Source organism: Stegodyphus dumicola, chromosome 6, assembly GCF_044657685.1.
Source record: "Stegodyphus dumicola isolate Sdum_Otavi_A_Nest chromosome 6, ASM4465768v1".
NCBI lineage: Eukaryota > Metazoa > Arthropoda > Arachnida > Araneae > Eresidae > Stegodyphus > Stegodyphus dumicola.
In genome coordinates this window covers 177,468,799-177,492,060 of record NC_140773.1, presented here as the reverse complement: position 1 = coordinate 177,492,060, position 23,262 = coordinate 177,468,799, and the positions used below count along the sequence as shown (strand labels likewise).

Below are 23,262 nucleotides of genomic sequence, written 5' to 3'. Positions count from 1 at the left end.
GACTGATACTGATTTTCGCTAATTTAATTTTGTTAAAATTAACCCCTCAGGGACTCTTAAAGATACAGCAACATTTTAAAGAGATTACTAGGTAAATTATCTCTCTTTGCTGCGCCCCTTTCTGGTATAATTGCAAGCAAGTCCGACTTATATGAGAAGGTCCAAAGTTCGAATCCCACCCAATGTACTGTTGATTTATCTCATTCTCTGATTAACAGGATCATTGTATTCATTGCTACTATGTATGAACAGTCTGTATGCCCTCCCGCTTTAGGGCCATGTACATCAAAGATAAATCTATTAACAATAAACACCCGACGCGGCCCTTGTAGGGCCCAGGAGGTGTTGTCCAGATAGTTGAGGAGTCCGGACTAGACCCGAATAATATAAGTAAGCCACACGTGTGTGCGGACTCTGCCCTCGACTGTCAACTGTCAACTGTCATTCCCTGATTTCATAAAATTCTATGACTCTACAAAGGCATCCGAACTAAAATATGGTGGACCATAATTAGTCACCTTTCCAATGGCCTTTTTAAGAGGGGTAGAGTATAAGGTATTTTCATTCTCGTTACCGCGTGCCGTGTTGTAATTGAAAACACATCCGGTTAGTACATGTAAGTCTGGAGTTCGAATCACAGCCACAATATTTTTTATTTTTCACGTTTACTGCTCCTACAAAAATAACAGACTCTTCAAATCAAAGACAAAGTATCGTCGATTGAAATTCTGAATCTCAGATATTTGCGTGACGATTTTGCTAAAAAAATCAAAATTTAATTTTATTTAAAAATAACCTAAAATATTTAAAATAAATTTTATCATGTCGAAACTGTAAGGAAGCGGAAACGAGTTTAAATCTATGTATGATAAATACGAAAACCAAATAAATTGAAAATGATGAATAAAAACTGAAAGCCACCGAATACAAAAGATATAATAAAATTAGTTTTCTCGTTATCTAAATAATGCAAAATCATCTCACAGAATTATTTTATATTTGCATTTTATTAAATTTAAATTACAATAACGAATTATATGACAGCTAATTTATTATAGTATAACATTTTCTAAAACGTTTCGATTTAAGAAGATTTAACAAAATAAATGTTTCCAAAAAAAAAAAAAAACAGAAAAAGAATAGAACAGTAAGATAATCGTTTGAAAAAAAATTGGATGGAATGTTCCTTAAATAGAAAGAAAAATCTCTTTTTCTCTCTACCTTTTAAATGAAATATTAGCATGCCTTTTAACTTTCTTTTTTTCCTTTAATTTTTTTTTCAAAATATAAAATAAAAAGAAATCCAACGAATTACCTTACTTCAAAAGAGATCTGGATGGAGGGGATGAGAACTGGAGAACAGAATAATTACCCCAGAGAGGAAGCAATATCTCTGCAAGAAATGTTATCAACAGGGATGAATAGATTTTATACTCTGAAAAAAAGAAAATTAATTCGATGCAAATGACCATTTTGAAGCTATGTGTGTAATTATAATTATTGAAAAAAATCAAAAGAAGTAGTTTTTATAATTCACTGTAAAATCAGTCTACCTCTCTCAAAGCGTAGTTAATGTTTCTAACTTAACAACTGCCAAATGAATGTGCACTTGTCGGGTAAATTACTCACAATTAATTATAATTTAGCCAGAGAGTGCACGATTTGCTTATTAGCATTCACAAATTAACCTGGAAAATTGGTAGTTATAACTTAATATTACATTTTAGCCCCTTGTGTGTAATATTAATATCCAGGAATTTCAAATAATCTCTAGGAATTAAAAAAAAACTAGTATTAGGTTACTTTTTAACTAATGGCAAAGTATACTTCTTTTTTAATTTAAAAATCATAAATGCGTTTGTTTGTCAGCTAAAATTACGCACATCGTATTAAGACAGAAGTATTAAAAAGGAAGAAATGTGGGTAACAAAGGGAAAAAATTAATGTAATTTAATTTTTCAAGTTCTTATATATATTTTTAAAAACAAAACACAAACATGCCTAGTTATTTTCGCGCATTAAGCTGTAGAAAAATTATCATTAAAGACAGAAAGTAAGAAATTTAGAACTGATATTTCACAAAGACCAGAAATTGAAATTCATAAGTAATAAATTTCAAATAATCATAGAAAGATAATAATAAACTTAGAAATTTTAAAACCAAAACCTTTCAAACAACCAAAACCCCTCTTCAAAAATTATGAAATTAAAAGAAAATTGAACAAAAACAGAAGAGGAATTCATTCAATCTCAATGTCACTTCATCAGGGGGAAGGAACCTTGAAATTTACATTACAAATTTCTCTCTTCTACAAAATTCCTTGTTTTTCTGTATCCAGAATTAACCGATGAACCATTTCAATGCATTTAAATTATAATTATAATAGTTCATCCGAAGATTCTGTCTGGCCTTCTCCAAAGCAAGGGAAAAAATTTCTAATTATAAACATTAGAATCTTAAATAAAGAGAATTATATCCCTTTAAAAGAATTGAAAACGAAAGTGAAAGACAAAAGCGAAAAAACAAAACTTCAGTGAAAATTTTTTTTAATTTAAACGTGATTCTTTAAACAGAAAATCCAATTAACTAAGATGCAGTTGAAAAACCTATTTAGAACAAGCAAAACGAAATTAAGAACTCCCTTCATTCTCATTATATTTTAGTTTAAATTTGAAAGGCGATACAGAATGATACATACATTTTTGCCATCTTGGTTTCTTTGGAGAAACTAAAAAAATCTTTGGCATGTTTGCCAGAACTGCAATGGAGAAAGCTATTGGAGACTAGAGGCAGGTAAGTCAGACAGAAGTGGCCAGATGGTTAAATGTGAATCCTTCTGCTGTTACAGACTTTGGCAATAATTTCTAACCACAGATTTGGCATCCAAGAGGTTCAGCCAAGGATAGCCAACCGCTACAACGAGCGCTGATGACCGATATTTGTTGTTATGCACAAGAAGGAATAGAACCTCAACTCCGACTCTACTCCGATCCTTCCTTGCTGCAGCCACTGGAAGGTTGGTGTGAATGTTAACTGTAATTAGAAGGCTTCACGAAGGAGGTCTGTGGCGACAGCCACCAGCCATTTGCTTGCCGCTCTCGTCACATGATAGAAGGGAACGTCTGAGGTGGGCACGTCATCATGTCCACTGAGCAGCTGATCAGTGGAGGGCTGTTTTCTTTACGGATCAATCCAGGTTTAACTTCCACAACGATAGTAGGCATTAGTTCATTTGGAGATAATCTGGAAACCGTTATCATCCATCGAACATCCGTGAAAGAAATGCGTACAGAGGAGGCAGTGTCTGTGTTTGGTGGTGGTATCTATTTGGGTTGGACGCGCAGACCTCCATGTCTTTCCACGCGCAACTGTGAATTCTCAGGCCCATACAGATGACATTCTTGATGCTTATGTGCACCCTTATGTCGTAGCAATAGGTGAAGATTTCCTGCTACAGGACTACAACACTAAAGCGTACAGGACTAGCATCATGTATCATTATCATTAGTAGCAAACAATTCAGCGCATGCAATGGCTAGCTCGATCACGGGATCTGAAACCTATAGAGCATCTTTGAGATGCTTTAGGAAGAAGTATAGCTGCTCTCAAGCTTCCTCTTCAGACCCTTACCATGCTTGCAGCTGCTTTGCAAGAGCAGTGGCTCTCCCTTCTTACGAAACTGATAGACTGCATAATTGATAGCATCGCACATCGCTGTATGTGTTGTATTGCTTCTCGGGGATATCACGCCATACTGAAGGTAGTTTTCTATATCATACTGAAACATCCGATTTCTGCATTTTATACATATACTAATTTCTATAACACCATAATTGTCTAGAAATTTCTCTTCATGTTATTTTACACCTTACTATGTGTTGTATACTGAGAGTCAATTCATTAAATTCTACATGCAACAGTAATTTTGGTGATTTTTCCTTAGGTAATGACAACAGTGTATAAAACCGAACAATCTCAATTAAAATCAAGCCTAAACTTATACACTCGTTCAAATACGACACTTATATATATATATATATATATTTTTTTTTTTGGTAATTAGTATTAATTTTTTTTTCTTTCGGACGAATTGCAGGAAAATTCTTCTCAAATTAGTATTTCCAATGTTATATTCCTGTTCAAAAATACCATAGTTGTATAAAATAGTTTCAACTATACTACAAAGTATTATTTCCATATGTATGATAAATACTAGAAAAAAACCTATTACGGAAATGAAACAATGATTGATTTATGTATACATTAAGAGAAAATCATAAATGAGTGAGTTCAAGTGTGAATCGAGTCCCATCAATGGGGTTGGAGACAATTTTCAGCAACTGGCGAAAAGTTCTGAAATGGTCTTGTTGCATAATTAACATATCTCTACTTGTAATTGAGAATTATTTTATCATTTTAAATTAATTTGAAATAATTATTATAATGTATGTTTCTTTATCATTACTCCATTATTATATTATTTTCTTTTAGATACCTTCTTTTTTTCCCCTTTTTCCTTTCAGAGAAAATATATGTGTGCAGGTCGCGATAAATTGCAAATATATGCAAGTAGGGAATGAGGTAAAAAGTTAGGGAAATTTTGCTATTAATAGTTGTTTTGAGAAATTATTTTGGTTAAGCTGTATACTAAATATCCTTTCAATTCTATTAATACGAAAGTTCATTAGTCTGATAACAGAGGCAAACTGGTGCCCTTAGCTTATAACAGTGGTCTTCAAACTTTGTTGATTCACGGACACTTAGAACTATAAGGCTTTTTTCAGGGAACACTACCCCTTCCTTACAAAAATATATCTTAACATAATATTTAAAAGTAGATCAATATGTTATAGGTACTTTATGTAAAATTATTGCATTTTTATTACAAATATTTTAACATAAAATCGATGTAATTTATTCATTAATAGCATTAACTCGTGTTCTAGGTGTCACCTACTCTTACATTATATTCAGTGATAGAGTTGCGCTTGCATTTTTTACACTAACTGTCGAAATCTAGTTCTTTGCATTTCATTTCCTCCATTTAATTTGTTTCTATGTTTTGCTTTTGCCAGATTCGTTGAGAAAGGTTCTTCACTTAAATACGTTGTTCCGAAAAGCATTAAATTGCTGAGTGTAAATTTTTTAGGTATTCTGCATGAAATACAACCAAACGTTTAGAAGCTGCTCATGCTTAAATTTAGATTTTAATATCGAATCTGTTGATATGTCGATAAATTGTTCCCTTTCCTCTATTAGCAAGCCTTCTGATTTATTGCTGTACTCAAACGAGTTTTTTATTCAACCGTACTTGTATTTTTCTTCTGGCGAATATTCTCTTATAGTTTTCATCAATTAAGAAAGGCCATGCGTTAAGATTTAAAACTTATCTATAACTAATTTCATCTTTTCATATTTTAATTAATAAGCACAAACTAACTAATGTGAGTGCCTTATATTTTTCTTTTCAAATTTTTATTTTGACTGGTAGAACCCTGGATTGGACTCGCGGAACCTCGGAGTTCCGTCGAACACAGGTTAAAAATCACTGGCTTATAAGAATTTGTATGTGCACGAAGCAGCTGAGGACAACCAAATCTGCAAGCTGAGATATAAAACTGATATAAAACTACAAGTTTCATTTGCAATCCGTAATATTTAGTTGTTTATTTCAAATACTCAGGCTAAGTGCTTTTTTCATAATATTATTCCCTTTTGCAAGAGATAGCTAAATATTTTCAGTACCTTCAAATCTCTTGCAAAATAGCCCTACTTGTAAAATATAAACAATAATAATTGCCTTTTGTACCGAAATGAAAAACATTTTTTGAAATATAAGAAGCCAAAAAAATGCAGTTCGTTGCTTAAGGTGAGTTTTTTAATTTTTTCTTTTAGTCTACAAATTATTATATCAAGGTTATGAGCCTATTTCTATTACTCATGCACAATAGGGTCCTTTCTCACTCTCACTATAAGCTTTTTTAAATGAATGCTGGTAGAACAGAGCTTATTCGGCACGTTCCACGAACCACTCGCTTTATTCAAAAGACGCTTAGGGTCAGCACTTTTCGTTCCCTTCCAAGCTAAAGAGCAATGATTCATTTTTATATTCAACCCTCAGCCTTCTATATCAAGAGTTAAATATGATTTCTCGTCTGGTGGAAGTAAGGGAAAAAATTGCTACTTTTAACTGGAAGCAGTTAATGCTTTGCTTTTAAGTCGAACATTTCATAAAAATACAAAATAATAATAATAATAATAATAATAATAATAACTTACAAAATAATGCGACATTGCAATTTGATGAATTTTTTTCTCTCTGTTAGAATACTGCACATAATAATAACATCATTACTAGACTATAATTTACAGTCTTCTTATATTGCTGTTTTGAAGTCATGAGAAATCATGTCCAAGTGTAAAAGAATACTGAAAAAAAAAAAAAAAAAAAAAAGAAAGAAAGAAAGAAAGAAAATGTGAAAGATTTCAGATTTTAAATTACGTCCAAAATTACATTTTTTGTGTTACCTTTATTTATTAAATATCATGTTCTTCGCACTTAAACCATAAAATTCAGTTCAAGAGCAATGTCGCAAGATAATTTTAAATTGAGCACATCTTTAGAATTTCCGATGCACAGTTCCGCGCGCTGGAGATAACAAGGTTTTTCCCACCGCAGAATGTTGCCATTCCTCGCTTTTAAATCGCTGAGTTTGTTAAACAAAAATTCGTTAAAGTTTTACAAAATATGAAATCGATAATAAAACGAATTCCAAATTTGGGCTTCCAGATGCCCATATTCGCAGTAGGATTATGTCAATCAAAATTGGAGGGCTCTAGGTACCGTTGTTTTATCACAATGCGAGAAACATACATACATTTATGCAGATTCTTCATTATTTAATTTCTTCAAATACAGGGTGATAATATTTGGTGGCAACAGTTTGAAAAGTAAAACGGACATTCAGAGTGATTTGACACAAAATCGCAAAAACGAAAACTATACTCCCTCAAGGTCAAAGCCTCTATGGACTAATAAATGTAATAATAGACTAACTATTATTAAGGTATAGTAATATGTCATTAAAAAGCTAATGATGTTACTAAGTAACTATATAACCTATATTATAATAAACTAATACTCTGCTGCTACCGTTAATGTTTTTGTATAATCCAGAGATATCAAAAATGTTTCACCAGATTTCGGAACCTTATAATTTCCAAGTACAGATTAGAATTCTTTGTATTCATGTCATGAAACAAAATACCTTAAACTTTTTAATTTGAGATTGAAAATTTACTTGTAATGTATCATATAGCACATATTACTTCCTTTTCTGAAATAGCAAAACGCGTTTTAAATTATATGAAGTGTTCATTACTTGTTACTGTGTAACGTGAGTTTCGAACGCAGTACGATGCTGAGCCCCCAAACTATCAACCAGGATATTCTGAGATGGTATCGGCAGTTCAAGTGGCTGCTTGGGTAAATGCAATATCCCCATACGGCGAAAAGCTTCTAGCGAAACACTAAAAAAAATCAGAGAGAATTTCACACATAGCACACAAAAATCAATAAATCGCAATAAATGTTAACTTCCGCATGCAACCGTTTCGAAAATTTGCGACAATTTGAAAATAGGAACCATACCCTTTACAGATAGCGCGAATTAGGATCAGATGATTTTATTAAGCAAATGCGTTCGTTTTATCGCATGTCAAAAGCATTTTAAGGCAAATATTTTGCTTCCTACTGATATTTATTGATGAAATGACACTTAATTTGTTAAAGTTTTACAAAATATTATGGAAAATTATTACGCTTTCTTTGAACAGGACGTTTTTTATGTTTAGTTCCATCTCTAAATCAATGTGGACAGTGGAACCGCGGATCGCCAAAGCCTCACATCACGAGCAATTCGATTCCCCAACAAATTATTTGAACAAAAAAAACCTCGGATGATGAACGGTGTCCTTGAGTTAAGAACACTCAAGTCGGCAACATGTGATTATCAAAGCTTTTTAAGATTCATGTGCCACATAATTAAAACCTAAGAATTTCAGAAAATACCATTTTAATATTTTATCTTCCTTAATAAAACTTAGCAGCAAATAATGGATTTGCAAGACCAGACATTCGGCCGGGAAGAAATAATGGCCAGATTGGGTTGCAGGCAGAAATGTTTAAGGTTTTGACAATAATACTTTGTATTGTGTCTCTAGTAAATAAATAATATTTAATACTTTGTATTGTGTCTCTAGTAAATAAATAACGAAGAAGTGAGGGAGGTACTACAGGACAATAAAAATGAGTTCAACAAAAAAGAATAATAGCATCTTTAGAAGCAGCAACAAAAGTGATTATGGAAATAATGTTTTCAGAAAAATAAGAATAAAAAAAAATTATCCTTGTTTTCTAATTAGCAAAATTTATTCAAAATAGGATAAGGCTTTTACGCAGTGATATCATTCTAATAAAGCAGTAGCAAGCTACAGCATAAGCTTTTTAATAACAGTGCTATGTCTCACTTCAGACACAATTTGAAACTAAGTACCAACAATTACACTGAACAAATTTTGAGTGAAACAGAGGCCTGGGGAGTCTTAAGTAGAGTCAAGTGGAGCTTAGAGAGAAAGAAAAGATAAAAGAGATGCACCCTAACGACAGTTACGTGATATTTTTACGGAAAAGAATTCCGCACCTAAACAATATCATCTTTCTCAACATCTTCCACCTAAGCCGTCTTCTTTCCTTTCATACAGGTGCAGTAAAATTAAATCAAGTGCTCTTCTTTTTTCTCTGTTTAATATTATGTTCATCTTTTTTCTTTTACTCACTTTAATTGTTTAGAGTTATAAACTTGAGCACAAAGTACTGTTGTAAAGGTTAAATAATCAATCATCTGTGATCTGGGAGAGAAGTAATCCATTTTGCAATAATTTCTATGGGAAATATTCGTTATCGTTCCGCCGCTTTACGAACAGCTTTTAGGAACGAATTAAATTCATAATATAATATATATAAACATATTAATATATAGTTTATAAAACATATTAATCCATGTGTACTCCAACGCATACATGGGTTCACTGCTGTCGCATGTATATTCGAAATTACCCCTAAAACACAGTAATTCTACTGCATGCTGAATGCAGAAAATCAGAAATCAAAGAAGTATCAAAGTGTATCAAAGACAATGTTTATGGACTAGCAAGATTAGAGAAGTTCGAGTACCTCATTATAGGTACTTTGGTAAAGAAATAGTGCAAGCGTGTGCGGTATAACAGCTTGGGCGTGTCTCATGTAATATGAGAAGCACATAGCAAACATTTACAGTTTTCAGATCCAAATATGAAAGATATTGCTTCATTTTTCAGAATCATTAAGTTTATTTCGGAGCAGAAACAGAAAAATTCAGCAATGTCCTTGCTGGCATTCGAACTTCGGGCCACCTAGTTGCAAGTTGAACCTGCTTCCTGTTGCATCCTGAAGACAGGCGGTAAGGGAAGAGGAAATTCCTTATAATTTCTTGTAATACATCTTTTTTTCTACTTGTAGTGCTTTTCGAAGTACAGTGTTTTGAATCCTGATGGATCATTTGTAATAATTCTCAGCTATCATTCTGTTAGAATTTATTCTTAACAAATATTATCAAGCATTACTAGTTGCTTCAGTTTCTTCTGAATATAAAAATAAAGAATATTTGCACCTTTTTAATTTCACTACGAATACAGAAATTAATAAAAATGCATGTTATTTTCAGCAAATTTAGACATTCATGGCAGAAACTCTCCTTAGCTCTTACACTCGAATTCATTCATGGCAGCATTTTTACAAGAGGAAAAAATGCTGCATTTGAAATTCGTTACAAATCAGTTGTTATTAATAAAGCTCTAAAGTGATTTAAAAATATGTTTTTATTTTTATATCAAGGAAATTTTAATGTAATTACTGGTTTATTCACTTAGTATACAAGGTATTCTCTCTCTCTCTCTTCTGCATGCCTTCGTGGTGTAACGGTAGCACACTCGGCCTGTATTCGAGAGCTTTAAGTTCGAGTCCCGGTGAGAGCATTGCACATTTTTCAAATCTCCTGCTTCCAAAAATACCTAACGTTTCTACAGAGGCTCCCGAACTAAAAAAGGTGGTGGATGATGATTTTTCAGCACCAAGATTTGGCGATTGGGTTCCCTAATCCCCAGTCGTCTTTTAAAAAGGGGAGTGTATAAGGTATTTCTCCCACCTTCTTAGCATGCCTTCGTGATGTAATGCAGCACACTCGGCACGTATTCGAGAGGTTCGAGTCCCGGCAAAAGCATTACTCATTTTTCATCGCTCCTGCTTTGAAATAACCTAATGTCTCTACAAGTAAATCGGGTATTTGAAATTTTCCAGATTGTAAAAAATTTATGAAAAGAAGGTAATTGAATTTTTTAAAAAACTGAGGTCACTCACTCGATAAAATTCCTAGTTTCCCAACAGGACAAATTGTCGCACCTTTCATTTAAAGACGGAACATGCTAGTTTAGCAAGTATTCATGTTCATTTTATCAGGTTCAGCATCCCAAAGCAAGTAAGGTTGTTCCTCCTTACTTGCTTTGGGAACATTAAACGACATGACTCGGAACAGGGAGCTTACTAAAGCTATGTTCACTAAATGTGGGAAGTAGACAATACACACAAGAAGGGTATACGAAACCCTTTATTTTTCTCTCTTTACAATGATTTCCGGACTTCGGAATACAGAGACCAACCACTTGTGGTCTGAACGTAAGAATATAAAAATATTAACTAAACTCTAACTAAACTAACTTTGGATTAATAAACAAGTGCCTACTTGAAGATTGGCCGTATATTAACAGGAAGCCGTATGTAGTACAGAGAACTGCTAACACTACAAGACGTTTAAAATTATCAAGAGCATTAAACCTCTGGCCTTGAAGGCAACCAGCAACCGAGTAAAACTGCTATGGCAAGCGGCCTGCTCCTAATCACTCCTTCCTCTCTCTTGCTTCGCAAAAAGCCACAACTTAAGTACTTGGCATCGCAAGACAAATTTGCATAAATAAGTTAAAGCTTTTAATTCTGGCCGGAAGTAGAAAATAAGAAGTGATAGTAAAGATTTAAAATAAAATAAACGTTAGTAAAACTTAAGATCCTTACATACTTCCCGCCATAGTTAATTAGTTTGAAACTGAGGTCTAAAACGACCTTCTTGAAAACTTTTAGCTCTAGAATCTAACGCGAGGCCAATCTTTTACAAACATTTCTCACTAGAAACTAGAAATTAAAATAAAAAAGTCGTTTTTACATTATCAATTCCATGGACAATTACTTTTCATCTGTACTGCATCTAAACAGGAGCTCTTAGTTGAAATCTGGTTCCTTCCAGAGATCTGGAAGGAAAACTAGTTTAATGAAATGTTACACAATTAAATGGCAAGTAACATGAATACTTATATTTCTCTTAACATTCTTATTTCATTCATGACGTTATTTAATTCTCTCCCCGTGCTCTCTGACATGTGTTGTAAAAGAAAACACCAAACACGAACGTGTTTATGTACAAGTGTTCAACACTACCGCCTGCAATCAAAACACTAACGTGTTAAAATTCAACATAACAAGACCTCATAACACACCTTATATTCATCTCTAAATCCTGAGGTACTATTCTGAAAGTGGCTAACTCTGAAGTGTAGCGTCAGAGAACCTAACTACATTCATTCAACATTTAACACATATTCACCACAATTTACTCTTTTTACAGTCACACGAATAAGTTAAAATTTTTGGCATTACTTTCACTTTTAACATATCACAATATTTCTTAACGTTTAAAATAACAGTTCACATTGTATATAAGGACATATTAACATGCCGTTAATTTTACGCATTTTAAAACATACATTAGTAGTACATTGTTAACTTCTATTCTTTTCCAAGCAAGTGCCAATTCTTCTACATTGAAATACTACATTTCAAATGTCTTTCAGACTAAAACTTCTTTCTTGCCAGAATCTTTTAAATAAAATTTTGTACAATAACTTTTACAATATTCAAGTATTTACACATTCCTATTATACATTAATTTTAGTTTTACTCGCGAGTAATTGAAAAACATAATACCAAAATAGGTAACAACTCATTTCTCACCTTTTTGGCGATAAAGGTAGACCTCACATGAGGTAAAACGTCTTGAATTCTGCCACTTGCAGTAAAAATGAAAGATTAAGTTAAGGTTTCAAAGTAACATAAAGTTTTACTTATCTTTGTGATATTCGGACATTCTTTTTTCTGCCCAGTCCTGGAAGGTAGCGAAGACTAGCGTTTGGTTTATCTTCCTTCTTGTGCGGGTTCGCCCTTCAGTTCCTTCCTCCATGAGCTTTCTTTTCCTTCCAGTTCGGTAACCCTTGAAGACCTTCTTTTTAGCCTCTGCCTGTGGTCTTGGCCGTTTGATGGCAGCTGGTCTTGGCGGAACCGGGACACTTCTCTCTCATTCCTGCTTGGATCTCGTTGCTGGCTGTTCAAATTTTCCTTGTTTCTTTGCCTCATCAGCTTTTGTTCCTTCAGCAATTCGTCGACATTTGCTGCGTAGACTCCTGTCCGATCTTCCGTTTGGGAGCCGGGTTATAGTTGCCGTTATTTCTCCTGGCTCTCTTTGCATTCGTCGTACTTCTCCCTTCTTCATTCTGGGGGTGATCGTGCTCTCTCTTTTCTGGTCGGTGGAACGGCTTCTTTTTCTTGTTACCTTCAATTTTCCAACGGGGAAACTTTCTTTTCAATTGCTCCTGCCTCCTAATGGCTTGCCCTTATGATTGTCGTTGTTCCACCTCTGGAGCTTGTGCCTGCAGTGCCTGCCGTGCCGGATCCTGCAAAATATCTTTAAATATTTGCATTTTATTACGGTTATAGAATGGTTTTATCTGGTCAATGTTTGCGGAGCATGTTTCACCATTCCTGGCTTTTAGCACCACTACAGCCTGAGTTATTTTTTCTATGACATATGGTCCTTCAAATCGTGGAAAAAATTTGGCAGTTTTATCTTCTGGTGCTGAAGAAAGTGAATGCTTAATTTTTAACACTTCATCTCCTACTTTATAAGTTACTCCCCGTCGTTTCATATCGTAATAAAGTTTTTGTTTTCTCTGTGCTACTTCAGTGTCCTTTTTTGCTTCTTTAATTAATTTTTCTATATCACCCATTTTAAATTCTGGGGCTCTTTGTTGAACATAAAATAATTTATCTAACGGCGTTATAATCTTTCTGCCTAAAAATAAATCAGCAGGAGTTTTGCCCGTTGTATCATGTTTTGCGGTCCTAAGGGCGAAAGCAAATTCATTGATATAGTTATCCCAGCTTTTATGAAAATTTTTAACATAACTACGGATAATTTTCACTATATTTCTATTGACCCGTTCCGCTATATTTGATTGCGGCCGATACGGGACCATTTTTAAATGACGTATGCCCAGTTTTTGGCACATGTCTTCAAATATATTACTTACAAATTGAGGACCATTATCCGATATAACTTTTAGGGGCATCCCGTATTTTAAAATATATTTATTTAAAATAGAATTAGTAACTAATTTCGCGGAGGCTCGTTTTAAGGGAACAATTTCGGTCCACTTACTAAAATGATCAACCATAACAAGGAGATACCGACTTTTATTTAACTGACTTTTTGGGAAAGGGCCCAATAAATCGATGCCAATTATTTCATTTGGAAATTCGGATTTAATACTATTTAGAAACCCCGCCGGGTGGAAATTAATATAATTAACTGCTTGACATGTTGGTCAGGACTGGACATACGCCCTTGTTAACTTTTGCAGTTCAGGAAAATAGACTGCCTCGCGTACGCGTTGGATAGTTTTTCGAATACCAGCATGAGAAGCTAAAGGGCAGTCGTGTAACTCCTGCAGGATATTTAATCTAAGACTAGCTGGGATAACAGGTCGAAATTCGTTGTTGGAATTTGTAGTTTTTGTATAAAATAATAGACCATCTATTAGTTCGTAATGGGCCGCCCTATTTCTTATCGCCACAATATCTTGGTGGCTAAAATTTTCAGGATCCTTTAAATACTCATAAATGTTTCTAAATTCAGGATCCTTACCCAGTTCGGTTATTACAGTTTCTCGGGAATTTATTGTACATGCTGTGATCATTGCCACCTTTACAGTATTACCTTCTTCATCTATTTTTATTCTGGATAGGGCATCTGCTACGATATTTTCCTTTCCGGGGGTGTGCTTGATTACCAGATTATACTCTTGTAACTTGAGTGCCCATCTTATTAACCTTGGGGATAAGTTTTTCCCTGAGTACAATCTAGTTACCGCCGCATAATCAGAATGCACAGTTATTGGCGCCCTTCCAAAATAGACTCGGAACTTTTGCACTGCTAACAGAACTGCAAGTGCCTCTCTCTCGGTCGCGGAATAATTTCTTTGTGTTTGATTTAAAGTTCGACTAAAAAATGCCACGGGCTGCTGATTTTGCGAAAGTACCGCTCCTACCGCATAATCCGAAGCATCCGCTGAAATTTCTAAATTCTCATCTTTTTCAGGAAATTTCAAAACAGGGGCTTGCGTTAATGCTTGCTTTAATTTTTCGAAAGCACTATTGGCTTCGGCCGTCCACGAGAATCTTCCCTTTTTCCTTTTTGATTTTAACAAGGGTTCAGCAATAGCTGCGAAATCTTTTATAAAGGATCTATAATATGAACAAAGTCCTAGAAAAGAAGAGAGCTTCTTCGCCGTATTTGGCGGCGGATACTTTTGCACAGCGATTATTTTTGATTCGTCTGTCTCGATTCCTTTCTGAGATATTTTGTAACCTAAGTATTTTAATTCAGGGGCTGCAAATTTGCACTTTTCGACATTAACTTTTAGACCGGCCTCATTTAATAATGAAAACACCTGTTTTAAATCCTGTACATGTTGGTCCAGATTATCACTAGTAATAATGATATCGTCTAAAAAGATAAATGTGGACTTTCCAAGAATAGGCCTTAGCACAATGTCTATACATCGCTGAAATGTTGCCGGTGCCCCTGAAAGGCCAAACGGCATAGGCAGGAATGCATAAGTGCCAGACTTGGTTATAAAATCAGTCTTAGGCACATCTTCCGGTCTAACCCCTATTTGAAAATAACCAGTCGTTAAGTCTAAAGTAGTCATGTATTTGGTAGAAGTTATGTTCCTTAGAATTTCTTCAATAATAGGTAACAGATATACCGGATATTTAGTCATGGAGTTTAATTTACGATAGTCAATCGCAAAACGCCACCTTTTTGGATGTGTTACTGGATAGTCATTGTTTTTCTTACATAAAACAACCGGGCTAGCATAACTACTTGAGATGGGCGTTATGATCTTTTTACGTAACATATCTCTAATGTGCCACTCTAATGTCAATTTTTCCTTTATTCTTATCATATCGGTATGGTTTGTGGCGAACTGGCAGTGAATCTCCGGTGTCGATACTATGGTTAGTAACTTGAGTAAATCCTGGAATATCTCTAAATAACGAAGCAAATTCACTTACCACTTGTCGAATTTTTTGTTGCTCTTCCTTAGGCAGGTGGTCAAGGTTCAACATTGGTGGTTCTGTTTTTTCTTCTCGAACTGGTTTCATCGTCAGCTTAAGGGACGCTTCGTTAAAATCCAGCGTTGCTTCTGCCTCTGAAAGAAAATCTATCCCTAAGATGATATGTGCTTGCAAATTCTTTACTATAAAAAACATAATCTTTACTTGTTCGTCCTTGATACGAACGTATAGCGGTAATTTACCTATGCACTTGCATCTTTCTCCCTGCGCAGCTAACACTGTCGTATTATCCGAATTATATATGCGGTATTTACGAAAATACTTCCTAAAAAAATCTTCTGCCACACAGGAACACTGCGCGCTTGTATCCAGGAGTGCGGTGGCTGGGATGTTATTCACCAACACTTCAATCTTTGGAAGAGTCAAATTTTTCACCATCACTGTATTTAACTTGAAGGAAGAGGGGTTTTCTTGGCCTTCGGATTTCCGCATCCTCCCGTCAGCAGAAATCCGTTTTAGTTTAAATCTTGTTTTTTCCTTTCCATGCTTTCCTTCTTTTTCCACTGGCCTTCAGACTTTTTTCCTGGATTACTATTGAACTGTCGACGTTCGCCGGTTGTTTTTGGATACTCGGGTTTCCTTGCCCACTGATTCGCTTTTCTTCCGTAGCCGTGTTCTTGACTTTGCTGTGGTCTTGCCGCACCAAATTGGTTTCGTTGCTCATACTGGCGTCTTCTTTCAATGTCCGCCGTTCTACTTTCAAACTGGATTGCTAGCTCAAATAACTTTTCCAGTTAGTCGGATTCCTTAATTCAATAAAGTCTTGTACTTGGGGAAGTAACCTCTGCAAAATCACTTGAATTATCTCAGGATCCGGACGGTTTCCATACAAGAGTTTGAAGACGTGAATTTTTCTTAAAATAAAGGCGGAAAGATTTTCGATTCGTTGCTGATATATGCTGAAAAGTCCCGTTTCTAATTTTGCACGATCTCTTACGACAGGGAAGGCTTTTACTAAGGCCGTCTTGAAATTTTCATAAGTATAGGTGGGACTTCCCGCTTGACCCAAGAGGCTTCTGCCTATACATTTGAACGAATTAAGCGCTTCGCTCCTCAAAGTGCTGGTAGCTAAGGTGACTTTCTGGAACTCATGCACGGGATACAGCATGAAGTGGTCATCCAATTTTTCCAAAAAACTGGTTACCGGTGAGTTTCCATTAAATGTTGCTTCTGGTTTCATCGATGCGCGCATGGTCTGGACGATGTAACCAAATCCTTCCAGGGCGGCAGCTGGCATTTCTGGATTCTGAGCCGCTTCTGCAGGCAGCACAGGTTCTTCTTGAAACTCGGCCATGGTTATTCTTCTTCGTTGGGCGCCACTATCAGGTTCAATGTTCCGTCTAACCTTCTTCGGGAACATGCAAGGACCTGACTCGGAACAGAGAGCTTACTAAAGCTATGTTCAAAACTGTGGGAAGTAGACAGGATACGCAAGAAAGGTATACAAAACCCTTTATTTTTCTCTATTTACAATAATTTCCGTACTTCGGAATACAATGACACACCACTTGTGGTCTAAACGTAAGAATATAAAAATAAAACTAAACTCTAATTTAACTTTAAAATAATAAACGTGGAAGATTGGCCTTATATTAACAGGAAGCCGTATGTAGTACAGAGAACTGTGAACACTACAATACGTTTAAAAATTATCAAGAGGATTAAAACCTCTGGCCTGGAAGGCAACCAGCAACTGAGTAAACTTCTAAGGTAAGCGGCCTGCTTCGACTAACTGCTTCCTCTCCTTCGCTTGGCAAAAAGCCACAACTTAAATACTTGGCGTTCGCCAGACAAACTTTGCATAAATACTTTAACGCTTATAATTCTGGCCGGAAGTAGAAAATAAGAAGTGATAGTAAAGATTTAAAATAAAATAAACGTTAGTAAAACTTAAGATCCTTACAATTTGTTAATTCTTTCTTAGCACTAACTGTTTAGCATGTGATACCAAAATTATTGATGCAAAATATATTGAAATTGTTTATCTTTAGCATGGAACGGACATTGTAGTGCTTGGGAGACAATTAAGTCTTACGGACTGGTGAACCATTTGAACTGCTTTTGATTTTAATTGAAATTTTAATCTTGCTTTAATGCCTTTTGTTCCTTTTAGGGTATTTTAAATTTTGGGTGCTTTAAAATTTTATTTGTATGTTTTGAGTTCCTGCTGTGTTTGTGCTGTACAATTTTACACATTACAAATAATCTTTTATTAACAACTACTCAAAATAATACAATAACTAACTCAAAATTAAAGAAATATTGTTTAATCCGATACCTTTATTTGGATAGAGCTCTCTCAAAGTGGAAGCAAGGTTGGAACAAGTCATCGCAGTGTCTTTTAGCCAAGAAGCATCTGTTGCTGAGAGGAAGGCAAGTGTCTCTGTGTCAGAAGCACATGGAAGTCATGCCACATTTAGTAACTGCAGCTAGAGATGCAACTAGCGTTTGTTTAGCCGCTTTCATTGACAGGAGATGGAACTGCTCCAGCATAAACTCAGCTCCACATCTTACGCCAGATCTCGTAAAAGGTGAGATAATTATAGAATACGAATTTGAGGAATTTGGGGGATAATGTATAACTTATTTTAAATATATTTTGAATCAAAGATAATTTATACTTACGTACTACCCGTCTCTTATGCGAGATGCGGAATTTAAATGCAGTAATTAAGTGATCAACAACGTAAAAAAAGGTAAGTTGCATATTTCCAAACAATAGAAAGTTAATTCCAAATAAACAATAGAAAGTTTATTTGGAATTATCGCCTTTCCCGTACATGTTCTCGTGACCTAAGTAGTCAGTTATCCAGTTGGTAACGGAAAGATCTGCACAACTAATACTGGCGAAAGCACAGTTGATTTTTCATATCTCCTACTCCGAGACACTTGAAGATTCTATAAGTTTATCAAGTTTCTCTCACACTTTTGTATGTGTTGATGGTTGATCCATCTATAATGAGATAAAAATTTATTTTCTATGGATTGAAAGAATATTAATTACGGGAAATAAGAAACATAAATTTCTGATCCCTCCAGTATTATGGCCTTGTATAGATTAATGGACTTTGTTACATTTGTAATTGTTCACAATCTGCCATTGGAAAAAAAAAAGCAAAAATTCTTGCTCTTGTCTTTATCAGATTTGCATACTTCATATATGATAACAACACCAAAAGAAGTTGAGTTTTACAGAAAGCTTTGTGCGGGTATATGATATAAAAATGAACGGTAACTTGTTACTCCATGCGACGGTGTTAGCAGAATGCTAACTCATTCTTCTACAACTGCAGTTACAAAAAAAACTTTTAAACAGCCGGTGATTCAAATTCAGTCATGCAACAATGTTGCAGTTCTTCAAGCATGCTACAAATGTTAATCTCTTACTATATTTCATATCCTTCAACTACTATTTCCTTAAAGCAATATTAGTATCCTTAAGGTTGTGAAGATTTATAGATTTATTTATTTTGCCTAACATTTAATTTTTAGTTAAAGCAACTTTCCTTTCAGTTTCGTTTTCACCCACGCTTTTCTGCCAGAATGCTAATCAGATAGCTCGCGTGTATTCAGATTAAAGTAGAAAAAGTGTTATTTAATCAAAGCTTTTGGAAGGGGATTTTAGAGCGTGTTATGCCTGCTTGTAGGCCACTTTGTTACACTGAAGGCGATTGAGCCGTTTGGCTAGTTTAATTACATTTTATTTTAAGTTCGTTACCTGTTTGAGTTAAGCCAGAAGTGTTGGTTTTATGTAAGCCCAAGTTGGGCCGTCTGTGCGATTATATATGGTTGAATAACATGTCCTTTAAACCCTTCTTCTGACTTTGCTCTGTTAAGACCTGAGGATCATTCCTCATACAGTTTCATATTTGTAGAGCTCGTTAGTTTATGTTACCTAAAAATAAAGGCCTGACTCTGTAATGTTTCTTCTGTGTGACTCTGTAAGATGAGACTCTGTAAAGATAAAGATATTTTATCAAGCTATGACGTGTTTAATATTGCAGTAGCTTTTGTGTCTAAAGCTCGCAGTACAGCTGACATCTTTCTCAATACAACCTCATCCACTGAACATGCAATTGTGACTAAGATATTTACACAATGAAACTCTTTGGGGAGGAGTACTAAAAATGTATTCATGTATTTCTATGCTACTTGCTGTACTACACGTTTCAGGTTCACAGAAACAGGGATTTTTTTTAATGTCGCTGGCTTTTGTATGCTATTATATATTAGTAAATTAAATTCATGTACACTTTTCATTCTTAAACCCTTTTCTTTGAACCGATGGGCATTTTGTATTGCCTACTTAATATAAAACGTTTTGCTCTTGATTATTAAATCACTGGCTTTGCTTTCTACATGATGTCAAATGTCAGGATTAAAATCTCCATATGCAGTTAGGACCACGGTAATATACAAATATGATATGCCGCTGAATGTATATATTTCTGAAGAAATACTTAATTTCCTTAGAAATTTGCATAATGAATTCTAAAAGTTAAAATGCTGTGTTTTCTGCTAACTAAACTAAATATCCTCATTTAATTAAAAAAGCATTTTCTGCCTACATGCGTTTAAATAAAAGATATATAAAAATTAGGCGTTATTATGTTTATTTATTTTCCCTACATTCATTTCAATATGCGATCGTATGAATTTTTTTATAACTGGTTCAGCAGCTTGTAGAGACATTAGGCTATTTTGCAAGCAGGAGAAGTGAAAAATGAGCGATGCCCTCGCCGGGACTCGAGCGACGGACCTCTCGAATACGCGCCGAGTGTGCTGACCACTACACCACCAAGGCATTCTAAGAAGGCGGGAGAAATACGTTACATATACCCCCTTTTAAAGGGCGACTGGGGATTAAGGGACCCAATCGCCAAATCCTGGTGGTGGAGAATCATCATCCACCAGCTTTTAGTTCGGGTGCCACTGTAGAGACATTAGGCTATTTTGCAAGTAGGAGAAGTGAAAAATGAGCAGTGACCTCACCGGGACTCGAACCACGGACCTCTCGAAAGCGCGCTGAGTGCGCTGACCACTACACCACGAAGGCATTCTAAGAAGGCGGGAGAAATACCTTATAAACTTCTATCATGTTTCTATCTATAAACGTTTGCTTCATATGAGCAAAACTTTTTATAGATATGTAAAAACATTTTAATATGTCAAAGAAATATTGCAGTTATTCAATCTGGCATCGAAAGGGTAAATCAAAGTCGAAATAACTGTTAGTTAATAAGTTATTTTTTTCCCCTGGAATAAAAATATTTGGTTTTAAAAAATGAATGATTGATCTAAATCAAAATTATGATATTTATTTAGAGAAGAGGAATGCTAGATCTAAATGTAAAAACAGAACTCTCTCCCTGAAAGAGTTTTCAAAATTATTCTGCATTTCTGCATTCTGCATTCTGCATAAACCACTTTATCTTTAATTGCATTGCTGTTGTCCATTTGGCACGTTTCCCAATTGTAAGAAAATGCATTATTATTGAACTTTTAGCGTCTAGGTAAATTGTTGATATGAAACAATTAACATGACAATGACACAAAAAATTCAGAGTTTTTCATTGCTTATTCTATGTCATTATAATAGTTTAAAACGTTTTTCAAATTCATTGCATACAATTTAACTTATATTATATCATAAGCATATGTATTCCAGCAACAGTGGCACGAATAAATCGGATTCTCTAAAACTTAAAAAGTTTATTTCCTGTATGAATAAAAAGCGATTCAAAAAATTGTGAAAATGTTACTTCTTAATAACACACTATAAGATTCTTTAAATGAATATAAATTAAGACATGGAAATATACAGATAAAGTTTTTTAAAAACTATCAGTCAATTATTTGAGCATCATAGAAACTATAATTTTATTTTCTAATATTTTACGTTCTTATCTTTTCAGGTACCCGAGAGCAGGCTTTCATGTACGCTCTAGCTTCTGCAGCAGTAGCACATAATATCGCCAGGGCCTGCAGTGATGGTTCCCTGGCTTCCTGTGGATGTGGTGAAATACCTCATGAGCCACCGCATGGCGATTTTAAATGGGGTGGATGCGGTCACAATGTCAGGCATGGTCTCAAGTTTGCCAGGAATTTCGCAGACGCTCCTTGGCGACAGAAATCTGTGCGAAAGAAAGTTGAAGCGTCCGTAAACAGACACAACAATCAAGCTGGAAGAAGAGTAAGTGATTTAAAAAAGTCGTCAATATTATTTAAGTGTATTAACAAAAAACCTTAAATTAAATTGGGTTATTTTGCAAAGTTGCTAATAAACTTCTGGTCCTTTAGAAGCTTGGGAAAAACATTTTTCAGCTGAATATTATCAAAATTTCAGCTGTACAGTGTAAAAAAAGGGCATTCATGTTAAAGGCATCTTTTAAGTACATGAATTCTGATATAGCAGAGAATAAGGCCTAATTTCATGGTGATTTGAATTAGTTTCATACCGGGATCGAAAATGAAGTGTTAAAAAGAAGACAGTATAGTACTTCACACAGGTCTTAGGAACACAAAAAGTAATTTGATCAACTGCATGCATGTATTTGTCTTTAGCAATAGAACGACAATCAGGAGCAGACAGTTCGCGTGAGGAAGCTTTTCGTTCTCGAATGTCCGCACCGATGGCTGGCTCAATTCCATCCTCGCAGGAAATGAAGAATGGTATTCGGGGCTGATCCTAGAGCATGCGTAATACGTGCAGCCTCACCGGGCTGCAGAATTTAGAAGCGGCAAAATTTGTAAATTTAAGAAGTCACTAGCGGCAGAATCTAGGAATCGCGGTGATTGCACCGGACAGCGAAAACCTTAGCTTCGGCACTGATGGTATATCTGCGTCATGTTGTATCTGTGGAAGATTCAAGTGGCTTAATGTCTTAAGTTTCGTTCAGACACTGATTTTAATGTCATACGCGGTTTAAACCAAGCTTCGTGGCTATGCATCCAGACCTTGATCCGCCAGAAGTTGCTAGAATGGGGTTATGAATCTTTGTTTTATAAGGCTTCATACCCAAGACCTTATAATACTAGATTATCATATCTTTTGATATCTGAGTGAGCTGCGTCCTTGGAGGGCAAGAAAGTCGTACGAATGAATGGCTTCCTTTCTAAACCATCTCAGTTCTATAGAGATGGGAGCCGAAATCTGACTGGATGTTAACTGAGGGTTATCAGTGCTAATGGCATTTACTTTTCGTGATGATTAACTTTGGGCTTTATATAAAACAAACGTTCATGGTATACTGTAAAATGTATATAACTTTCCAAATAACCTAACAATTAAGGTAAAGCAAACGTAGACAGATGACAAAGGAAAAAATATGAAAAAATGCAGCGGGAAAAGAGCAGTGACATCAAGGGATCATAATCGATCTATCCGTATTCCCACTTGATTGCCCTCTTTTATAAAGACATCTAATTTTTTTTAAATCTTCATGGATACGCTATTTCAATTTTGAAAGTTATAATGGCATATAAAATTTTTAATGAGGCAGGTAATCGGAATTATTCAATGTCCTCGCCGGGACTCGAACCTGGACCTCTCGAATACGCGCCGACTGCGCTAATCGTTGCATCATGAATACATGCAGAAAGGGGGGAGAAAATACCTTATAACGTAATAATTTAATTATTT

The 23,262-nt window shown here is 35.0% G+C and overlaps 1 protein-coding gene across 1 annotated transcript in view; it reads left to right on the top strand.

Moving 5' to 3' along the window:
* Positions 1-23,262, top strand: part of LOC118199821 (protein Wnt-11b-2-like) — a 130,576-nt gene that overhangs the window by 64,420 nt on the left and 42,894 nt on the right. Inside the window, exons 2-3 of the mRNA XM_085819202.1 lie at positions 17,913-18,151; positions 21,536-21,813. Of these exons, the coding sequence (XP_085675328.1) occupies positions 17,913-18,151; positions 21,536-21,813 (517 nt within the window). The remainder of the gene's footprint in view (positions 1-17,912; positions 18,152-21,535; positions 21,814-23,262) is intronic.